Consider the following 22,481-nt stretch of genomic DNA (forward strand, 5'->3'; position numbering starts at 1 on the left):
AACGGTCCTAAGTCACTTTTTTCTTAACAACTTTGAAAACGGTCACTAAACAAGCTGTTGTAAGTTGGGGACTACCTGCCTTTTGAATGGTAAGCAGTTCCTATATAATAGGGGTCTTCAAACCTGGCCCTTTTATGACTCGTGGACTTCAACTCCCAGAATTCCTCAGCCAGGCACGCTGGCTGAGGAATTCTGGGAGTTGAAGTCCACGAGTCACAGAAGGGCCAAGTTTGAAGAGCCCTGCTATATAACCACAAGAGTTAGAACAATTAACCAGTTTGAATGGCTTGGCTCCAGAAGTTGTGGATGCCCCAACATTGGAGGCTTTTAAGAAGAAACTGGACGGCCATTTGTCTGAAATAGTGTAAGGTCTTCTGCTTGAGCAGGGGGCTGGACTAGAAGACCTCCAAGGCCCCTTCCATTATTCTGTTACCTCCTCACACCTAACCATTCTCGACTTTCAACTATTGTGGAGGGAAAAAAATGAGTTAGATGGGCTGGACATGATGCCCCCTTGCCTCTGAGTACTGGGTCTCCTCCTTTTTTTCTCTTATTCTTCTGTTTTTGTGGCTCAACAACTTCTATTCCTCCCCCCCCCCCCCCGGTTCCACAGCACACAGAAAGCAGAGCCCACGTCAAGCGAAGCGGCTTGGGACGACTCCATTGTGCACCAGGACAGAGGGACATTGTAGTGGAACTCATTAAGCAGCAACAACAAAAACAGGGCTGGATACTCATGGTTGAAAGAGATTTGGGTTCAGTGTGAGTTGAGCGGTTATTTACAAGGCCGTCCTTTGGGGAATTGGAGTCTGATTCTTTGGCTGATCTCAAAGGGGAATCGAGCTGCTTAAAATTCGCTCAAGTGCATAAGCAATTAAATTGTTAATTATGCAGTAAGGTGATGTATAGATATTTTCATATACATGTTTGCGGGTAGACAGACAGAGATATATCTATCTAGTTATCTAATCTATCTATCTATCTATCTATCTATTTATCTAGTTATCCATCCATCTCTATCTATCTATCTATCTATCTATCTATCTATCTATCTATCTATCTATCTAGTTATCCATCCATATCTATCTATCCATCTATCCATCCATCCAGTTATCCATTCATCCATATCTATCTATCTATCTATCTATCTATCTATCTATCTATCTATCCATCTATCCATCCATCCATCCATCCAGTTATCCAGTTATCCATTCATCCATGTCTGTCTGTCTGTTTGTCTATCTATCTATCTATCTATCTATCTATCTATCTATCTATCTATCTATCTATCTATCTGTCTGATCCCTATCCATCTATCTATCTAATCCCTATCTGTGCAGGTGTGGAAGGAATTGGCTTCCTGTAGAGGTAGCGATTAGAGCCTACTGATTTGAGTAGTGGGATCTGTTGCAACGTCTGGCGTTTGGAAGCAACGAGTGAAAGGGTTGGTGAAAGGCCACCACCGGACACGCAGAAGGTTGAGTCTCAACAAGGCCCAGCACTTTTTCTGAAATGTCCTCTTGGTGGGTCAGAACCAGCTTAACTTCATCCTCTCGCTTTGAGCACAGGTGTTCCTCCAGTTACGCTCAGCCCCAAATTTAGGTTAGGTTGCTAAGGGGAACGTTTGTTAAGAGGGTTTTGCCCCGTTTTACGACTTTTCGTTACGCGAATGGTTGCGTTTGTTAAAGCGAGGAACGCGGTTGTGGTGCGAATCTGGCTTGCTCCGTTGGCTTGGCTTGTCAAGAAGGGCGCAAAAGCGGATCAGGTGACCCCGGGAGACGCTGCAACCGTCATAAATATGAACCAGTTGCCGAAAGTCCGGATTTTGATCGTAGGATCCCGGGGATGCGGTCACGGTCGTACGGGTGAAAAAGTCACCTTTTTTTCAGCGTCGTTGTAACTTGAATGGTCACTAAATGAACCATTGTAAGTGGAGGATGATTTGATTCAGGGTCTTGAACACAGGGTTGATCCTCCTGTCTTCACGGGTTGACTTCCTGACCCCAAAAGGGCTTAAGTAGCCTTTGATTCAGTTCCCAGCATATTTCAGAGGTCATGTTTGCAGGTTACTCCTTAAAATCTGGGCTGCAGTGTAAACACACTCGGGATTTTTGCTGACCTGGTATCAGCCAGAGGGACAACACAAGTCACACAGGTGCTTTCTAGAGCTTGCGGACCACAATGCATATAGTTCTCGACTTACAACCGTTTGTTTAGTGACAAGTCACAACGGCAGTGAAAAAAGTGACTTATGAGGATTTTTCACGCTTAATGGCCGTCATAGCATCCTCAGGGTCTCCTCCTCTTCTTCTTCTTCCTTCTTCCTTTCCTCCTCCTCCTCCTCTTCTTCTTCTTTTCTTTTCTTTTTCTTCTTCTTCCTTCTTCCTACCCTCCTTCTCCTCTTCTTCTTCCTTCCTTCTTCCTTCCCTCCTCCTCTTCTTCTTCTTCTTCTTCTTTTTCTTCTTCTTCTTTTTCTTCTTCTTCTTTCCATCCTCCTTCTCCTTCCTCCTTCTTCCTCTTCTTCTTTCTCCTCCTCCTCCTCCTCCCCTATTCCTCTTCCTGTTTGAAAACCTTCTCCTCTCTTTAGAAAGAATAATAAAAAAGAAAAATTGCACAATCTCCTTTCTGTGGCACCCTCAAGCCCGCTCAAGGTCTCTCTCTCTCTCTCTCTCTCTCTCTCTCTCTCTCTCTCTCTCTCTCTCTCTCTCTCTCTCTCTCTCTCTCTCTCTCTCGTTTCCTGCCTGGCTGCAGAGATGCCAGCTCGTTCTTCGCTTGTTTCTTTCCCAGCTGCGGCTGTGTCTAACTGCATTATTTTGCCACAAGGTATGTTAAGTTTCTGGAGCCGGGCCAGCCTCCTGTAATGATCTGGGGCGATGGGAAGAGACGGCAGGACGCAAGCCCCCTGATCGTCTCCCTTGTAGCAACGGAGTAGAGATCCTGGCTGCCAAAACAGGGGGACGTCTTCTCTCTCTCTCTCTCTCTCTCTCTCTCTCTCTCTCTCTCTCTCACACACACACACACACACACACACACACACACACACGAGGGGGGGGAGGCTGGCAGGAAGAGGCGGTACTAGAGCCGTAGACAGGGAAGTAACCTTTTGCTTCCTTCGCAAGGAAACAGCACCCTGGTTAGAAGCCGCGGCAGCTTAACGGCTCCCCCCATGACAGCAGCAATATGGAGACGACTTAATGGGTTGGTGAGTCCTCGGGAGACAACGGGCGGGCGGGCGGGGGGCAGTGCTTTCATCCCTGCACAGGACTCCCGAGAAAACACACACACACAGTTGTGACTTTTCCTGTTGCTCGGTGGAGAGGATGGGGGCAGGCTAGGTCTCTGCTTCTTCCTCCTCCTCCTTCTCCCCCCCCCCTTGATGTTGTTTTTCTCCAGTCATCTGTCTAATCCTGTTCTGGAGGACAGCTTTTGTCCCGCGCTCGGGTAAACAAGGGAGGCCTCGGACCACAGTTCCCAGCATCCCCAGTCGGTATGGCAATTCTGACAAGAAGGAATAGAGTTGGAATTGTAATCCATCCCGTTGGGAGGAGTCAAACACCCATGGTGGTATTAGAAGTTTGTACTTAGCAATCCAGTAAATCCTCTTTTCTCTCCTTCTCTTCTCTTCTCTTCTCTTCTCTTCTCTTCCTCTCTCTTTTCTCTTCCCTCTCTCTTCTTCTCTCTCCTTCTCTTCTCTTCTCTCCCTCTCCTTCTCTTCTCTCCCTCTCCCTTTCCTCTCTTCTCTACTTCTCTCCTCTCCCTCTTCTCTCCTCTCCCTCTTCTCTTCTCCTCTCCTCTCCTCTCTTCTCTCCTCTCCCTTTCCTCTCTTCTCTCCTCTCCCTCTACTCCTCTCTTCTCCTTCTCTCCTCTCCTCTCCTTCTCTTCTCTCCCTCTCCCTTTCCTCTCTTCTCTCCCTCTTCTCTCCTCTCCCTCTTCTCTTCTCCTTCTCTCCTCTCCTCTCCTTCTCTTCTCTCCCTCTCCCTTTCCTCTCTTCTCTCCCTCTTCTCTCCTCTCCCTCTTCTCTTCTCCTTCTCTCCTCTCCTCTCCTCTCTCTCCTCTCCTCTCCCTTTCCTCTCTTCTCTCCTCTCCCTCTTCTCTTCTCCTTCTCTCCTCTCCTCTCCTCTCTCTCCTCTCCTCTCCCTTTCCTCTCTTCTCTCCTCTCCCTCTTCTCTTCTCCTCTCCTCTCCTCTCTTCTCTCCTCTCCCTTTCCTCTCTTCTCTCCTCTCCCTCTACTCCTCTCTTCTCCTTCTCTCCTCTCCTCTCCTTCTCTTCTCTCCCTCTCCCTTTCCTCTCTTCTCTCCCTCTTCTCTCCTCTCCCTCTTCTCTTCTCCTTCTCTCCTCTCCTCTCCTTCTCTTCTCTCCCTCTCCCTTTCCTCTCTTCTCTCCCTCTTCTCTCCTCTCCCTCTTCTCTTCTCCTTCTCTCCTCTCCTCTCCTCTCTCTCCTCTCCTCTCCCTTTCCTCTCTTCTCTCCTCTCCCTCTTCTCTTCTCCTTCTCTCCTCTCCTCTCCTCTCTCTCCTCTCCTCTCCCTTTCCTCTCTTCTCTCCTCTCCCTCTACTCCTCTCCTCTCTTCTCTCCCTCTTCTCTCCTTTCCTCTCCCTCTTCTCTTCTCCTCTCCTCTCCTCTCTATCCCTACCGCACCCTCCCCTCCCTTCCCCTCTTTTCTCTCTTCCCTCAGAATGCCATCCTGCCATTAGGCACCAAGAGATGGCAGGCTGATTATTCCTGTAAAATTATCCCTTCCTGTTCTCAAGGAGCAGCCATGAATAATTATATCTGGCTTGGCTTTCATTTCACCTTTGGCCCCGAGCGTGCTGGCTTTCAATAGCTCCTATGTGGAGGGGTCTCTTATGCGCCTGCGGCATGCGCTCAGGAAGTAAAACCAGGTGTTGGGATCCCGTAGACATTTTTCAGCAGGGGAAACGCACCGTGTCACCGACCTAGCAGTACATCACAGACAATCCTCAGTTTGCAGCCACGGTTTTGGGGGGGGGGTCAGAATTTCCGTCGTTGAGCGAGGCGGTTAAGCGAGCGGCGCCCTATTTTACGACCTTTTACCACTATCCCTACTCTCCCCACCTCCCCCATCCGTGGGGATGCTGCAAAGGTCATAAGCGCGAAGAGTGGTCGCAAGTCCCCTTTTCCCGTGCCGTTGTAACTTTGAACGGTCGCGAAGCAACCGGCTGTAAGTCGAGGACTGCCTGTATAGCGGCTAAGACAGCCATGTTGAAGTGAGGCCTTGTTGCCAGGAATCTCACAAGCCGCCTAGCTCCGAGGGCTGCTTGAATAAACGTGAACCAAGTCTGGCTTGAGAAGTTCCTGTTTTGTTCCCAGGATCTGTGGCTGCAGCCTGGGAAAAGTTTGAATGAACTCTTGAGATTCTGTTTGTCGGTCTTGGATGAAGAAACCGCAGTTGTGTTGTGTGTGCCTGGCCAGTCCTGCTATTAATGGTTCCTTTTATACCTCAGCTATTTTTACAGAGGGCACGCACACGTCAGCCAGCCAGAAAAAACAGAGATGCCTTAGGTTTATTTTGGTATCCGATAATGTGCAAGCATGTTGTCGCTTTTATCCTCCTCCTCCTCCTCTTCCTCAGCACGATGAACCGCAAGAAGGCAAATAACAAACATTTTCTATTTTACATGTTTTAAGCAACTTCCCTTAATTCTAGATACACACTTAGCAGGGGCTAAGTTGCTTCCCAAACTGACGGTCTCCCTCTTTATCTCACGAGGTAGATGCACCTTGACTGAAGGGAGATGCACCCAGCTGGTGTGCGGTACACTCAAAGCATCGCGATTGGTAGGAAAACACGGACAACGGCGTCAGAATGCCCAAAGTTTTGAGACTGAAGGACATCCTCTCTGCCTCCTCCCCCCCCACTTAGGATATCCGAATCTGGTAGAATTTAAGCCCCACTTTCATCACACCACCCTATTCTCTGGTGTTTTCCTTCCGTTCTGGTGCCCGTCATTCCAGATTCCACGTTTTAAGCCTTGCAGAAGACACCAGATTCCGTATCGCGACATGTCTGAAATAAAACACCCCTTAGACCAGCGTTTCTCAACCTTGACCGTTTTAAGGCATGTGGACTTCAACTCCCAGAATTCCACAGCCAGCATTGCTGGCTGTGGCATTCTGGGAGTTGAAGTCCACATGCCTTAAAATGGTCAAGGTTGAGAAACACTGCCGTGGACACCACTGGGTAAGTTTTTATATCCCATTATTTTCTGGCTGTTGCTTTCTTTGGAGGAAAAATGCCTCCCAGCTTGGTTACATCGGGAAGACGAATAAGAGTGAAGAAAGCATCCAGCATCCCAGTTGTCTGTTGCTTGCTCAGATGGCTTTGCAAATATCTTTTTGCGGTTTGTTTATGTTGTTGAATCGTTGCTTATAGGCAGTAAGAGACCCCCCCTGGGGGTCTCTTACGCAAGGCTAGGAGAGTATGCAGGGCTCTCCCCAGCGTTGTAAAATCCTCATTTTTCTACGCAGTTCATCCCAGGTGGAACGTCCAAAGACTTCTCCCGGGTGGATTTTGTTTAAGGCAGCTGTTTGTCCTCTTTGCAATTTTGCTTCTACAGCTGCCGTTTTGCCCTTTTGAGGACTGTGGTGATTTTTTTTGGCTGGGTTGCTGAGCTGTCTTCTAGAGGGATGGGGCGGGGGGAATACCATAGAGAAGAACTTTATAGAAGGAGGCCTGTGGCCTGTTTGTGTTGACTTGAGAATTGAAGGCACCACATAAAGGTCATCAAGAGACAGGAACAGAAATTCTGGGCGAACGTCAGCGGTATCCTTAACCAGGGTAATTTGACAAGAGAACTGATTTCCTGGGCATAGCCATTACAGGTAGCCCTCAATTTACGAGCACAATTGAGCCCAGAATTTCTGTTGCTAAGTAAGACGTTTGTTAAGTGAATGTTGTCCCATTTTACGACTCTTTAATTGAATCCCTGCCGTTCTTAAGCTAGTAACACGGTTGTTAAGTGAATTTGGCTTCCCCCATTGACTTTGCTGGTCAAAAGGTCGTAAAAATGGGATTACGTGACTGTGGGACGCTGCAACTGTCATAAGCACGAGTCAGTGGCCAAGAGTGTGAATTTTGATCACATGATTACAGCAATGCTGCATCAGTCATAGGAGAGGATTTATCCCATACAGTATTAACCTTGTGAACTTTAAAGCTTCCTCCTTCCATGATGTATTCAAGATGGACAGTGATTAATATTTATGTGTTACTTATATGTCAGGGTGTAGGTCTATACCTATGTTTTATATAGGATGTTTTAAATGTGTGTTATGTATGCGTAGGCTATGAGAGCAAGCAGCGGAATTTTATTTTTAATGTGTGCCGTTGTGCCCACAGGGAAAAAAAAAATGACCGTAAAGGTTATCTAATCTAAATCTTGGCTACGCCTGGACTTCATTTCCCAGAAAACCCCAGGGGGTGCTTGGAGGTGGGGGCAGGATTCTGGCATTTGAAGTCCCCACTTCGTAACGTTGCTGAGATTTGAGAAACGGCGGCTTCCATCTCTATGATTCCACGAAATCCGATTCTGCATAGCAAGGTGGACAGGTCACTCGCGACAGGCCCTGGCAACGAGGTCATTTTGAAGGCCCTTGGATGTGGACTGCGAAGTTTTGGGATTGTGAGGATTTGACGTGGATTTTGGGGACAGAATCCAGATCAGGTGAAGTGTTGATACCACTTTATAGTGCCTCGGTAAGGCCACCCTTGGATTATTGCATCTAGTTTTGGCCATCAAGATGCAAAAGATGTTGAGCCTCTATGAGTAACAGAGAAGAGCAATAGAGAAGATTAGGGGAACGAAGGCTAAAACATATGAAAAACGGTTGCAGGAATTGGTACGTCTAATGAAAAGAAGGACTAGGGATGACATGATAGCAGTTTTCCAATATCTCAGGGGTTGCCCCAAAGAAGAAGGGGTCAACCTATTCTCCAAAGCACCTGAAGGCAGGACAAGAAACAACGGATGGAAACTAATCAAGGAGAGAATCAGCCCAAAACTAAGGAGAAATATCCTGACAATAAGAACAATTAATCAGTGGAACAGTCTGCCAGCGGGTGCACCATCACTGGAAGTTTTTAAGAAGAGAATGGACAGCCGTTTGTCTGAAATGATATAGGGTTTCCTGCCTGAGCAGGGGGTTGGACTAGAAGACCTCCAAGGTCCCTTATTCTTATTCTGTCCTTGATGCTGCTCTCTGAAGCTTGGTAGTTTTCTGGCAGACCTCTCATTACCAAACTAGGTAACGACATCAGATGTTATGGCTCTGGATTCTCAGCTTGTACAAGATGAAGTAGCCAAACCGTTTCCTGTTCTCAGCGTGGTTTGCACTTTCTCACACCCAAACACTGTTGTGGTTTCCTCTCGTATTTGGCCCTGAGGCAAATATACCCTGCTCGAAGGCATACTGTATGTTTGGACCATTTGCAGGCAAATTAAGTTGAACATTCACCTGATCCTCCTCGTCCCAGATCTAATCTTGGAAGATGTTTGATGTTTTTAATTTCTGGAAAACATCAGCTTGAAGGACAACAGCGCCGAAACTAGAAGCTTGGAGATGCTGTAAATCAGAGTTTCACACCCGTGCCAGCTTTTAAGACGTCAGGACTTCAACACCCAGAATTCCCCAGCATGCGGGCTGGGGAATTCTGGGAGAAGTCCAGATCTTATTGGGAGTTGAAGTCCAGATGTCTTATTGTTGCTAAGGTTGAGAAACTCTGGCACAATTAGAGAAAGACGCAGGTGCAAAATTAAAATCCTTCCAGAAACCCCGTTGCACCAATTGCACCCAAGAAACATGAAAGATTTCTGCCATACTAGGATTAATTTCTGAGGCTTCCTAAATCTCTGCCAACAGACTTTTAGGTATTTCCTTGATGACAGAGAGCACTGCAGATTTTCTACTAAAAATCCCTCACTTTCACCCCCCCCCCCCAAGAATCAGGATTACAAGTGTGCCAACGGTAAATCCTCTCCATTTTTTTCTCTCTTCCTAGACTCATCTTCCTTTCTGCTGACTAAATTCTCTCGTGGATATATGTTTTGTTTCTCAGCAGCTTTTTCTCTCTTTCTTTTTTTCTTTTTTGCTGTTGCAGTTATCACCAAGTGCCCTTCAGCTTCGGCCTAGATGCGAAAGCTTGCGCTGCTTTGTGGGAGCTTTGTGGGAGACGGAGACGATTTGCAAAGGGGACAGAATTGGACATTTCCCAAATCTGGTCAGCTGTTGGGGCTACATTGCTTTTCCTCCCTCACTGCAAGACTTTTTTCTTCTTCTTCTCCCAGTTGTCCTGCCTTGTAAACAAGCTTCCCCATATATTCTGGCTCATAAGTGGCTCTTATCTGGACGTGAAGGGCTAGAGATAAAAGGAAACCCGTTGGCCAACTCAAAGAGGTACTGGCACAAAACTGAAGATTGCCATTGCAATGTGATTAACTAACTCTCTGGGCAGATGGCTTTGCGCCTTTGCGGAAGGTGTAGCTGGAAAACATTTCCCCACTGTGGTTCTCAGGTTCATCACATAATCGAGCTTCTGATCATTCATATATATATGTAGGTCTTTGGTTATTCGGGTTTTCTCCCGCGTAAAATTGGAAGTGTCTTGGCGACGTTTCGACAAAGTCCCATTCGTCATCTTCAGGCTGGTGTTTTCAGCTTCGTGCTTCGAGGAGCAATGCTTGTTCCACTGATTAATTGTTCTCACTGTCAGGAAGTTTCTCCTTAGTTCTAGGTTGCTTCTCTCCTTGATCAGTTTCCATCCGTTGCTTCTTGTCCTGCCTTCGGGCGCTTTGGAGAATAGCTTGACTCCCTCTTCTTTGGGGCAGCCCCTGAGATATTGAAACACTATATTCTATATTCTATACTATTCTCTTCTCTTCTCTTTTCTATTCTATTCTATTCTATTCTATTCTATTCTATTCTATTCTATTCTATTCTATTCTATTCTACTCTACTGTTACGAGTGATTGTGATCCACTGACTGCTGCTGGATCCCTTCCCTGGATCCTCCTGCTGCCCATGTCTCCACCTACCCACACACACAAAGCTTTAGCTGCTCTCTTTTTTTGAGAGGACTTGTTTTCCTGGCTGCTCTTAGCACCATCAAGAGCTCCCCAGCCTGCAGCATACACACACAAACACACACATACACACACCCCTCCACCTTGGCTCTATTTCACAGGAAGAAGGATGAGCGGGCGAGAGATGCTTTCAAAACTGCCCCGAGGTGGCTGCTCTCTGCAGTGCACCAAGATGCTTCTGTCTGCAGGATCCGGAGAGGAAGGAATAACAAGGCGTGGAAACTCAGATGGACGTTTGCTTTGCCTCCTCCGTGCCCAGTTCCAGCTTCTGTCTGGATATAAGAAGCAGCCCCTCTCCCCAAATCAAGCTGGCTGCTCCTGTAGCCCTGGGGAAACACTCGGGAAAGCACCAAGCTCAGAGAACACAAAGGACCCCACGGTGGTCCTCCTCAACCTCAATCCCCCCTCCCTTCTAGCACTGATGATGTTACCTAGTTGGGTCATGTAAGAAAACCAGCGAGCTCAGAGAGCACCAAGGAGCACTCCTCCTCCCTTCTAGCACTGATGATGTTACCTAGTTGGGTCATGAAACGTCTGCAAGAAAACCACCAAGCTCCGAGAGCACCAGGGACCCCACAGTCGTCATCGTCGTCGTCGTCCTCCTCCTCCTCCTCCTCCTCCTTCTGCTCCCTTCTAGCATTGATGATGTTACCTAGTTGGGTCATGAAACATCTGCAAGAAAACAGCCAAGCTCAGAGAGCACCCAGGACCACACAGTCCTCCTTCCTCCTCCTCCTCCCTTCTAGCATTGATGATGTTACCTGGTTGGGTCATGAAACGTCTGTAATAAAACCACCAAGCTGAGAGAGCGTCAAGCACGGTTGAGCTACAAATATTCTCCATTATTGAAAACACCGAATTGAATATGGGCAGCTTTGGACTTGGAAGTTCTTTTTCTTTTCTTTTTCTAATTGTTTGCTAATTGATTTTTGTCATTGCTGTTTTCTTTTTCTCCCAAGCGGCCGAATCTCTGACTTTTTCCATGCCAAAAAAAAAAAAAAAAAGTCTGGAGAACCCCAGCATTTATTTAAGGGGGTTTCTCACTTCTCAAAAGTCAGTAAGGAAGCTGTGGAAAAGGGATGAACTCGGGCATAACGTTTCTCCCAGCCCTGTAAACCACACTTTGTTTAAGTGCAACTGGTTTAACCAGCCCTAATTGGCTGGCCTTTCAGCACAGTGCAGAAAAACGAAACCCTTCTGTGGCTTAACTGTGTGATATGTGGCTTGGTGTGGTGTGTCCTATTATTTGGAAGGCCGTTGCAGCCCCCTTTCTTTGCAAGCCTCAGATCACCCGCCCCTAACCCTTTGCCCCGTTTCCTCTTTACAGAATCATAGAATTGGAAGGGTTGCTAAAGACCATCCAGTCTAACCCTTCGCCCAAAAGTTGCTATTAGTGGAAGCTCCCCTTACAGACCCGTTAACCTTGGTAAGGCCACACTTGGAATACGGCATCCAGTTTTGGTCACCGCGATGTAAAAAAAGATGTTGAGCCTCTAGAAAGAGTACAGAGAAGAGCAACAAAGATGATCAGGGGACTGGAGGCTAAAGCATATAAGGAACGGCTGCTGGAATGGGGCATGTCTAGTTTAATAAAGAGAAGGACGAGGGGGGACATGATAGCAGGGTTCCAGTATCTCAGGGGCTGCCCCAAAGAAGAGGGAGTCAAGCTATTCTCCAAAGCGCTGGAAGGCAGGACAAGAAGCAACGGATGGAAACTAATCAAGGAGAGAAGCAACCTAGAACTAAGGAGAAACTTCCTGACTGTGAGAACAATTAACCAGTGGAACAACCTGCCTCCAGAAGCAGTAAATGCTCCAACACTGGACGTTTTTAAGAAGAGTCTGGACAGCCATTTGTCCGAAATGGTGTAGGGTTTCCTGCCTGAGCAGGGGGTTGGACTAGATAACCTCCAAGGTCCCTTCCAACTTTACTACTATTACTATTACCTCCAAGGTCCCTTCCAACTTGATGATGATGATGATGATGATTACCACCTTTTCTCCAACAAAGCTTTTCAATCTGCGTGGGTGGGCATGCGTGTAACTTGGAACAAGTGAATTTATAGCCCCCTTCACCATCCTAGCTGAACTCTGACCCCAAAGCCTTTGGGGAAAGCAAAGATTAAAAAAATAATCTGGTTGCATTTTATAAATAGCCCCTTCCTGGTTCCCCTTCAGAAGAACCCTTTGCAGACAAGCCCTACATGTTCTAGCAGAAACCCTTTTGGGGAGGGGGTGCAAAACGACAAAAAGGGGGGGCTCTTTGCAGCCGTGGGCACAGAAGATTAAGCCCCTCCTTTTTTAAAACACAAGCGGACTTTTTTTTTTTCCTTTTTTTAAAGACCGTTTGAGCTTCCGATCTGGATGCAGATCGCCACTCCAGACAGACCTAGCCAGCTTCGGGTTGCTGTTCCTCCTTCTGTGCCGGCGTCTCTCCCAGGGAGATCCGCAGAGTTGGCACGCTTCCTGGTGTGCAGTTGATCTTGTGGCGCATACAAAGCTTTCCCCCCCCTCCTCTCCTCCTTTTTTCCCTCCTTCTCCCATGGCAGTTTCTACATTACCGAGGTCCTGCCCAGGGTAGAGGCAGAATTGCTGGACAACGCCAGGATGGTGGGCTGTAAACAAGGATCAGCACTGGGGTGGTTTCAAGCCGTGCCGGGTCCGACGAAAAAGCCTCCAATGCTTGCTTCCAGCTTGGGTGCAAACACCAGAGGCCTCTGGCCGGCTTCCCACACGGGTTGGGCCCTCTTTGGCCGCCCGCCAGCGGGTTGGCAGGAGCAGAGAGAGTCACAAGGGCAGCGGCTTTTGAATGGCAAAGGACAGGGAGGGAAGTCCTGGTGGGAAGAGCGGAGAGCAGAGCACAGCAAGGACTACAGGTGAGCACAGCCACCACATCCTGGCACGAGGTTTCCCTGTTGCCCATAACAATGCTCCCTCCTGGTTCCTGGACATTTTCCCCAGCAAACTTTTTAGCAGTGCATTTAGTCCAGTGCTTTTCAACCTTTTTAATGCCGCGACCCCCAACCGGTCGTAAGTCGAGGACGACTCAACCGGTCGTAAGTCGAGGACTACTCAACTGGTGCAGCACCGTTTGCAGACTGGGACTTTTGGCGGGCTCAGCAGGGCAGAGACAGCCTGGACAATTCCTATTGGCTTTTGAAAGCCAATAGAATTAGACTCTATTCAAGAGAGTCTATTCTATTGGCTTTCAAAAGCCAATAGAATAAAAGGGAGTAGCACAGCTAAGGAAAAGGGGGAAAAAATGGCGGACTGCGTTGTTTGGCGACCCCCGTGAAATGGTCGTTCGACCCCAAATGGGGTCCCGACCCACAGGTTGAGAACCACTGGTTTAGTCGGCATTCAAGACATCTGACTGATGTCCGTGTTTTCTAAAGCAGGGAACTCTCCTCTTCAGTCCTTCACCATTTAAACAAAAGTCTTGAATTTTCCGTTGCTGTGTGGAAAAGGCCCTTGCCTGGCTGAACTCTTCCAAGCATGTGTGTGTACACGCCTGTGTGTAACGTGTCCCGTGCCGGAGACGCTTATTCACCGAACGCAGGAGAAGGGGAGAGAATTTTGTACAAACGGGAGCTTTTCTATCTCCTGTCCTGGCAAGGCTTTGGGCGAAGACGTGCTGATTAGACAGGATGAGTCAAGAACGATTGCAGACAGTTGTCTCTGCTTAAATTCCTCTCCTGAAAGTAACTGATGAATTTTTCTGTGTCTTGCAGCCATCTTTCACCACCGGTGGCCCAAAGTTGCTTTCTGCCCGTCTTTCTTCTTAAATTTTGCTCACCTGGCTTCTCACCCCCAGCAGGATATGCATCTTAAATGCACGCATGGATAGGCCGTGGAATAGATCACGGGCGGGGAACGACGGCCCTTTTGTGACTTTGTGGACTTCAACTCCCAGAATTCCTCAGCCGGCCACGCTGAGGGGAAAGGAAGAGGTTTCCAAGGTGAGGCATGCTGGCTAAGGAATTCTGGGAGTTGAAGTCCGCAAGTCATGAAGAGGCCATAATTCCCCCATGCTGGCTCAGGAATTATGGGAGATGAAGTCCACAAGTCATGAAGGAGCCATAATTCCCCTCATGCTGGCTCAGGAATTCTGGGAGTTGAAGTCCGCAAGTCATGAAGGGGCCATAGTTCCCCCATGCTGGCTCAGGAATTCTGGGAGTTGAAGTCCGCAAGTCATGAAGGGGCCATAATTCCCCTCATGCTGGCTCAGGAATTCTGGGAGTTGAAGTCCGCAAGTCATGAAGGGGCCATAGTTCCCCCATGCTGGCTCAGGAATTCTGGGAGTTGAAGTCCGCAAGTCATGAAGGGGCCATAATTCCCCTCATGCTGGCTCAGGAATTCTGGGAGTTGAAGTCCGCAAGTCATGGTTCCCCACCTCTGCCCTGGATGCTCAGATCTGAGTATATACAGGTAGTCCTCAACTTACAACAATTTATTTAGTGACCGAATTTCCAATGGCATTGAAAAAAGTGACTTTTTCATACTTGGTTGTTAAGTGAAATGCAGTGCTTAAGCAAATCCAGCGGATTGCCATGTTTTCACTCTTACGACCGTTTGCTGCATCCCCGTGGTCAGGTGATCAAAATTTGGACACTCGGTTACTGTTTCATATTTATGACGGTCACAGCATCCTGGGGTCTCGTGATCCCCTTTTGCAACCTTCCGACAAGCAAAATCAATGCGGGATCCAGATTCACTTAACGACGGTGTCACTAACCGAACAACTGCAGGGATTCGCTTAACCAAAGGGCGCAAAAACCGGGGCAAAATTCACTTAACAAATGACTCCCTTAGCGACAGAAATGTTGGGCCCAGTGGCTTAGGGGCTGTCCCGTTTAGCAACAGAAACATTGGGCTCAATTTGCGGTCGTAAGCCGGGGACTCCCTGTGGCGTTTAGACCTGTTTGAAACTGTAACCCATTTCTTATCCTGTCCTTAAAATTGTAAAAAGGTAGAGGGTAAAGGTTTTCCATATTCCATATTCATACCTTGCTGGCTGGGGGATTCTGGGAGTTGAAGTCTGCCAATCTGGAGGGGGTTTGGGCAAGGCAGCCGTAGCAGGAAGCAAGGCCTTCGTCCCTGCTGCGATTGCAAGTACAGCGAGGTGCTTAAAGAGCGTTAAACTAATAAATAACTAATCCATAGAAAAGCCGGTCTTGAACAGACACGCACACGGCAGCATGGAGCTAGGGCATAATTAGATTACATCCCTCCCCCCCAGCTCTCAAAATTCTCTGAGTATTTTAAATGCCTTTTCGGGCTTGAATACCTGAGTGTGTGGTGCAAACTTTGTTCCTAAACGTTTGCCTGAACTTTTTACTGCGCACGCACACAGCCTGGTTTTTTTAAAAAAAAAAAAAAAATCAGTCCAGCCATGTAACCGAACTAAAAGACATGTTCTTGCTTGTTCCTTAAAGAGATTATCTCTTTTTACTCCATCCATCCACCCACACGCCATCCATTTTTATTGAACGTTTTAGACTATAAGCTCCTGGGGACAGATCACTCTTTCCCCCCCCCCGGATTAGAGAAGCGTGAAGCATGAATGTGCCAAAATTATGCCCCTTTTGGGCAGGAAGAGCAGAAAATGGAAAGCCTATCTATCCCATCTACTTTTTATATATATATATATAAGGCACCTCTGGGTGGCTTTAAGAAGTGAAACTGGTGATAAAGTATCTTGCCTTGTTGGGCCTGCAGGGTTTTTGCTCTTAGCCACTTAACCAATGCAGGGTTTTAATTCCCCGGGAACCAATATTTATTACAGGTGGTCCTCAACTTACAACATTTCATTTAGTGACCGTTCCAAGTTACAACGGCACTGAAAAAAAGTGACCGAGGACCGTTTTTCACATGACAGTTGCAGCCTCCCCACGGTCCCGCGATCAAAATTCAGGCACTCGGCAACCGACTTGCATTTATGGCGCTTGCCGTGTCTCCCAGGATCAGCTGATCCCCTTTTAGTGACCGTCCTACAAGTCAAGTCCGTGGGGAGGCCAAATTCACTTCACAACCATGTTATTTACTTCATAATTGCCACTCAACAACTGCGGCAAGAAAAGTCGTAAAACGGGGCGAAGCTCACTCGAGAAATGTTTCACGTAGCAACAGAGGTTGTGGTCGTAAGATGAGGACCGCCTATATCATGTCTGGTGAAGTTTTTAACAGTGAATACAAAGGGCCTTTTCCATCTGCGGGGATTCTCAATGCAACAGCCCCTCAAAATATTGGAAGACCGCTATCATGTCACCCCTAGTAAGTGAGAACAATTAACCTTGCCTTCAGGCGTTGTAGGTGCTCCATCATTGGAAGTGTTGAAGAAGAGATTGGATAGTATAGGTATAGGCCAGGGCTAGGCAACCGTGGCTCATTTATGACTCGTGGACTTCAACTCCCAGAATTCCTGAGCCAGCATGGCTCAGCTTGGAAACCTCTCCCTTTTCCTTCAGCATGGCTGGCTCAGGAATTCTGAGAGTTGAAGTCCACAAGTCATAAAAGGGCCAAGGTTGCCCATCCCTGGTATAGGCTGTTCTGCTTGAGCACGGGGTTAGACTAGAAGACCTCCAAGGTCCCTTCCAAGTCTGTTATTCCTCTATCTGCTGTTTCGAAAGCAAGACCAACTCAAAACAAAGGAGGAACATGGTGTCCAGCCTGGACAACGTCCACGTGTCCGAAGCCTCAGCGGTGGGATTCCTGAGAGTTCCTACCTCTAGCAAGTCTGCCACAGAGATTCCCACGAAGATGTTCTTATATTATGGAGGATCCTTCTCTTGTCTTCTGCTTATCGGAGGATAAGCATCTCCTGACACCTTCCGTGAAATTCGGTGGTGGAAAGTCGACAAAAGCTGTGCCTTCCGTGGTTCTGAAAAGGGGAGAGATGGTTTGTTGGAACACGTTCAGCCAGAAGTACAGCTCCCAACGAGGGTTAGAGACGGAGGTGTGAGAGAAAGCTGCAGTTCTGAACAGGCTTGTAGTTTGTGTGTGTGTGCGCGCGCGCGCGCGCGCCCCTGCAAACAGAAACCAGGCAACTGATTTGCCTCACCCATGGGCTGTCTGCAACGAAACCTGAATTGCCTTTGTCTGGGAGGGGAAAAAAACATGCTGAGCATTTGGAAAAAAAGCCATTTTTTTTGTTTTTGTACTTTAGGCCTTTTGAACTGCTCTGTATATCACAATTCCAGAAACCTCTTTTCTTTTGGTCTAGCGGTGACGCTGCCAAGCCAGTCACCAGGAGGCTGTGAATTCTAGTCCTGCCTGAGGCATGAAATCTGGCTGGGCGACTTTGGGCCGGGTGGTGAATTCTAGTCCTGCCTTCTGCATGAAACCATTTGGGTGACTCTGGGCCAGTCCTTCTCTCCCAGCCCAACCCATCTCACAATTGTTGTGGGGAGAATAAGAGGAGGAGGAGGGAGAGAAGGAAGGAAGGAAGGAAGGAAGGAAGGAAGGAAGGAAGGAAGGAAGGAAGGAAGGAAGGAAGGAAGGAAGGAGCATTAGGTATGTTCGCCACCTTGACTTATTTATAAAAAATATTGAGATTTTTCTTTGAAAACAAAAAAACTAAAAAAGATGGAGCAGCAAGGAACCAAGGCTCCTTTTTTCATTCATTAAACAATCAAACCTGGATTGGTGCAATATCCGTGGCTGCTTTCTAAGAGACCAAAATACTAGAGAAAAGTGAGAGTCGGAGGTGTATTCTCCGGAAGACTGAGTCATCCTCGTGTTGCTCATTCAGATAGATTTACAGTATCATCATCATCATCATCATCGTTAACAGCACGAGTTCCCAATCCGTCCTCCGTTAAAGCGGCGGCTTTCTCAATATCCTTTCTCTGGGGGAGTCGTCTTGCAAGCTTGAAATGGATTTGTCCTCTTGGCTGGATTATTATCGCTATTAATTGATCTCACTAATTGCTTCGCCAGATTTCTCATTTGGGCTGGACGGTGGGAGGCTTTCTGGGTTAAATTGTCGGATGCTTTCTTATAATTAGCAACGCGTCTAAAACGTTGCTGGGCTGGGACAGTCGCATGCTCGGTGATTTAATGGCTGTCCTAATAGAGCATCGCTCCCATGTACAGGATTGATTTTAATAGGCCAGGGGTTTTTAATGGGAAAACCCCAGGATCTCCTTATTAATATTACCGAAACTGGATTTATTTTTATTTTATTTTTTCCCATCGCATTTTTGGCTCAAGATGTGTGTGCGACATTGGGAAAAGGAATGGGAGATTTCAGGATAGTCAAGTGTTTTCATCCCGCAATTCCCGCCTTCGAAAAATGGCTCAGATTCGGTAAAGAGGCAGGCTTGCCAATTAAAAAAAAAAGACAAAGGACATCCAAAACCCAGGAAAAGAAAGAGAGTTTTGCCTGAGATGGTGGTAATAATAATAATAATAACAACAATAATAATAATAATAAAGTTGGAAGGGACCTTGGAGGTCATCGAGTCCAACCCCCTGTTCAGACAGGAAACCCTACACCATTTTGGACAGATGGCTGTCCAGTCTCTTCTTTAAAACTTCCAGTGTTGGAGCATTCACCACTTTTTGAGGCAGGTTGTTCCACTGGTTAATTGTTCTCACTGTCAGAAAGTTTCTCCTTAGTTCTAGGTTGCTTCTCTCCTTGGTTAGTTTCCACCCGTTGCTTCTTATCCTGCCTTCAGGGGCTTTAGAGAATAGCTTGACTCCCTCTTCTTTGGGGCAGCCCCTGAGATATTGGAAGACTGCTATCATGTCCCCCCTCGTCCTTCTCTTCGTTAAACTAGACAGACCCAATTCCAGCAACCGTTCCTTATATGCTTTTAGCCTCCAGTCCCCTAATCATCTCTGTTGCTCTTCTCTGCACTCTTTCTAGAGTCTCAGCATCTTTTTTACATCGTGGTGAGGTGGATCCCCTTAAGTTGTGTTGTGGCTTGCATTGCAAAGCTTTGATTTTGTGGCGGATGGACAGTGGATAGAAGCTGGCTGGGTCTTTCTTCAACTCCCAGAATTGCCTCTTGAAAAAGCACCCTTGGGACAACTGAGGACACAGGCAAAGCTCCAAGTGGCCTCAATGACTCTCTCGAAGGATGCAAAAGACCAGCGGTCTGCAAGGAGTATAAATCCTTCCCTTCCTCACCATCCAGTCAGAGCCGAAGAAGCTTCTGGGGATGAGAAGCGAAACGCCTTCAAAGACAAACAAACCCACAAACAAGGAAGTCCAGTTGCCTCGTGTAAACAACACAGCTTTGGAACAACCAGGATCTGGATGACGGGGAACCTTCACAGACATTTTAGCTTCCGTGTGTTCAGCACTGCAAGGAAATAACCGCGTCCCTGAATTACGGCAATCCGGTCAGCTCTGTCACAGGAGATTCCCTGCTTTGGCAGTCTGGGATTTCCAGGGCTGGAGATTCACACGACCTGGTCCCGTTTGCCAGCTTCTCCAAATAACTAGCCTCACCGGCAAAGAGGCAGAACGTGCCCGCTGGAATTTATCTGCAGAAAAAGAGGCTTTGGGGGCCGGTTTGACGGCAGACCCCGAGTAGGCGGTGTATCAAAGAGAATGGCCCCCGTCTATCCTATGAGTAACCTTCCTCAGATTTCACCAGCGTAGGTAGTCCTGGACTTACGACCGTTCATTTAGCGACCGTTCAGAGCTGGAAAAAAGTGACTTAGGACTGTTTTTTCACCCCTGCGAACGTGGCAGCATCATGTGATTAAAATCCAAACAATTGGCAACTGACTCTGCTTTACGACCCAGGAGTCACGTGATCCCCTTTTTGAGACCTCCCGACAAGCCAACTCAACACAGAAGCCAGATTCACTTAAAGCCGTGTTGCTAACTTAACAAGACAAGTCGTAAAATGGGGCAAAACTCGCTTTAACCAAGATCTGAGTGGAGCAACATACATTTGTAGCCGCAACTGGGGGACTGCCTGTGTTTTGGCTCCTGTTCAGGTGCACGGGGGGGGGGGTTGTTGTGGATAATAGCAGGGTTAGGAAAGAGCCCCAGCGGGGGCTGTACCAGTTTTTTTTTTTCACTCTGCTCTGCAAATGATATATTGAAGAAAAGGGGGGGGGACCGTGGAAACCTCCCAATTTTGGACAGTCGTGAACGTTGCGACGTTTGCAAAAATTTCCTCCCCCCCACCACCACTCCCAATTCTCTCTCACACAGCTTCCCCCCCTCCCTAAATTTCCTGTTTATCATTTTGCTGAGGTTGGCAAAGGGATTGGAAATGGCGCGTAACCCTTAACATCCGAATCAAGAGGGGCTTCTGGTTCCGCCCTGGACGGAAAGCCCGGTTCATAGTTCTCGGTTCAGGTTGTCGGGGCCGACTCGGGTCAGGCACAAAAGAGAGAGAAGCACGCGGGAAAAGAGGAAGGCGGGTGGAGGGGTATATACAGGCAGCCCTCAACTTACGACGGCAGCCGAGCCCCCTAGTTAAAGCGAGACATTGGTTACTTGGGTTTTGCCCCGTTTTACGACCTGGCTTGCCACAGCTGCCCTGTAGTTGTTCAGTTAGGAACACGGTTACAAAGTGAATCCGGCTTCTCCATTGACTTTGGAAAGCCAATAGAATTAGACTCTATTCAAGAGAGTCTATTCTATTGGCTTTCAAAAGCCAATAGAATGAAAGGGAGGAGCACAGCTAAGTAAAAGGGGGGAAAAAATGGCGGACTGCGTGGTTTGGCGACCCCCTTGAAATGGTCGTTCGACCCCAAATGGGGTCCCGACCCACAGGTGGAGAACCACTGAATTAAGGTTTGGGTATTAGCGAGAAGGCTGCAGTAGTGAGCCAGTTCATCAGGGTTTCTCCCCCCCCCCCCGGCCCTTCTTTTCTCTCCATTTTTTTTCCCCCTTCCAGAGGAGGAACTGTTTTGTGAAAGATTTCAACAGACTTGCCAACAACAACCAAAGAAACCCACCCAAAGCCACAATGTGTGTGGAAGAGCAGTGTGGTGAAACATACTTTCCCGTTTCATTGCTTTAGAGCAGGTTTGTCCATCTGTGCCATCTGTGGACTGCAACTCCCAGGATTCCCCAGAGAGCCTTGCTGGCTGGGGAATTCTGGGAGTGGAAGTCCATGCATCTGAAAAGCGGTCTAGATTGAAAAAAAAAACTCTGGAGTACCAATAGAACGGAATATTTGTAACTCAGGGGGTTGAACGGTGAGGTCCTTGGTGTTCTTTGAGCCTGGCGGCTTTCTCGTTTTGTTACCCAACTAGGTAACATCAGCAGTGTTAAAAGGGAGTGGAAATGAGCAAAACCCCACCACCTTCTAGCATTGATGATGTTAGCTAGTTGGGTCGTGAAACGTCTACAAGAAAACAACCCAGCTCAGAAAACACTAAAGACCCCGCAGTGTAGATTTGTTTCTGGGGAAAAACACCTTTGTGCATGAAAATCAAGGTCTTTCAGTGCTCCATCACTGGAGATTATTAAGACATTGATGTTGTAGGTTCTCCTGCTTGAGCAGGGGGCTGGACTAGAAGACCTCCAAGGTCCCTTCCAACTCTTGTTATTCTATTATTTCTGTGCCTTCCCCAACCTCTTTACAAGATTGACCTGGAGGAAATCAGAATTTCCTGCTCCTGTGGCCTCCTTTGGTGAAAATTAAATAGCCTTATCTCCTTTGGTTAGTTCTTCAGCGGGTGTTTATTCAGATCACAACAACCTTAACTGCTGAGAAAGAGAGAGGCAAACAAACATAACTGGAATCAGGGTTTGGAGTAACCGGACTAACAAGTTGTGGCAAGAGACCAGAAGATTTCCACTAAAGGAGTGTGTGGGGAGGTGGAACTTTCTCCAGAGCTCAATTTGTTTTGAGCTTTAGTCCCAAAAACAGGGGGGTCTTCAAACGTGGCCCTTTGATGACTTGGGGACTTCAACTCCCAGAATGCCTCGTGCCCGGCTGAGGCATTCTGGGAGTTGAAGTCCCCAAGTCATCAAAGGGCCACGTTTGAAGACCCCCTGCTGTAGTGTAACTAACACAACCCAGAAACCTAGTAACTGCAGGCCCTCCTAGGCAATGAAAATAATATCACGTCAGCCTTTTTTTTGTTTTGCTTTGTTTTGTTTTGTTGGCGCTGGGAGCAAATACACACAAATGCAGATTATTGACTTAGAACAATAAGTGCAACTGTGTGCTGGGGGCCGGAACGATGTCCAGCGGTTTACAGCTGCAGCTTGGTGGTGGAGCTACAAGCATGTTGGGTCACTGCCACAAGGTTTTATGCCTTCCCAGCCAGTTCGAAAGGCTGATCTCCAAAAATGGTGCCGCTGGAATAATGTCAGTAATACGGATTGGTTTGTTCCTCTTTCCTTTTGCTTCTGTGCCCTGTGGCACTCCGGAAAGCGAACGAGCGAACAAGAAAGGGGCAAGT

General features: G+C 47.6%; 1 protein-coding gene across 11 annotated transcripts in view; it reads left to right on the top strand.

Annotated features, from left to right (window-relative positions):
* MARK2 (microtubule affinity regulating kinase 2) overlaps positions 1–22,481 on the top strand; it is a 79,177-nt gene that overhangs the window by 17,441 nt on the left and 39,255 nt on the right. For 7 of the 11 annotated variants that reach the window (XM_039363368.1, XM_039363369.1, XM_039363371.1 and 4 more), the window contains exons 1-2: positions 2,805–2,823; positions 3,120–3,202. The exons of 2 other annotated variants lie outside the window; for them this stretch is intronic. In XM_039363368.1, the coding sequence (XP_039219302.1) occupies positions 3,167–3,202 (36 nt within the window). In that variant the 5' untranslated portion in view covers positions 2,805–2,823; positions 3,120–3,166. Of the gene's footprint in view, positions 1–2,801; positions 2,824–3,119; positions 3,203–22,481 lie in introns of those variants that run through there. 2 more of the 11 variants (XM_039363377.1, XM_039363379.1) reach the window with 2 other exon arrangements.

Source organism: Crotalus tigris, unplaced genomic scaffold (assembly GCF_016545835.1).
Source record: "Crotalus tigris isolate CLP2741 ecotype Arizona unplaced genomic scaffold, ASM1654583v1 scf7180000019553.37968852642:3898890, whole genome shotgun sequence".
Lineage (NCBI taxonomy): Eukaryota > Metazoa > Chordata > Lepidosauria > Squamata > Viperidae > Crotalus > Crotalus tigris.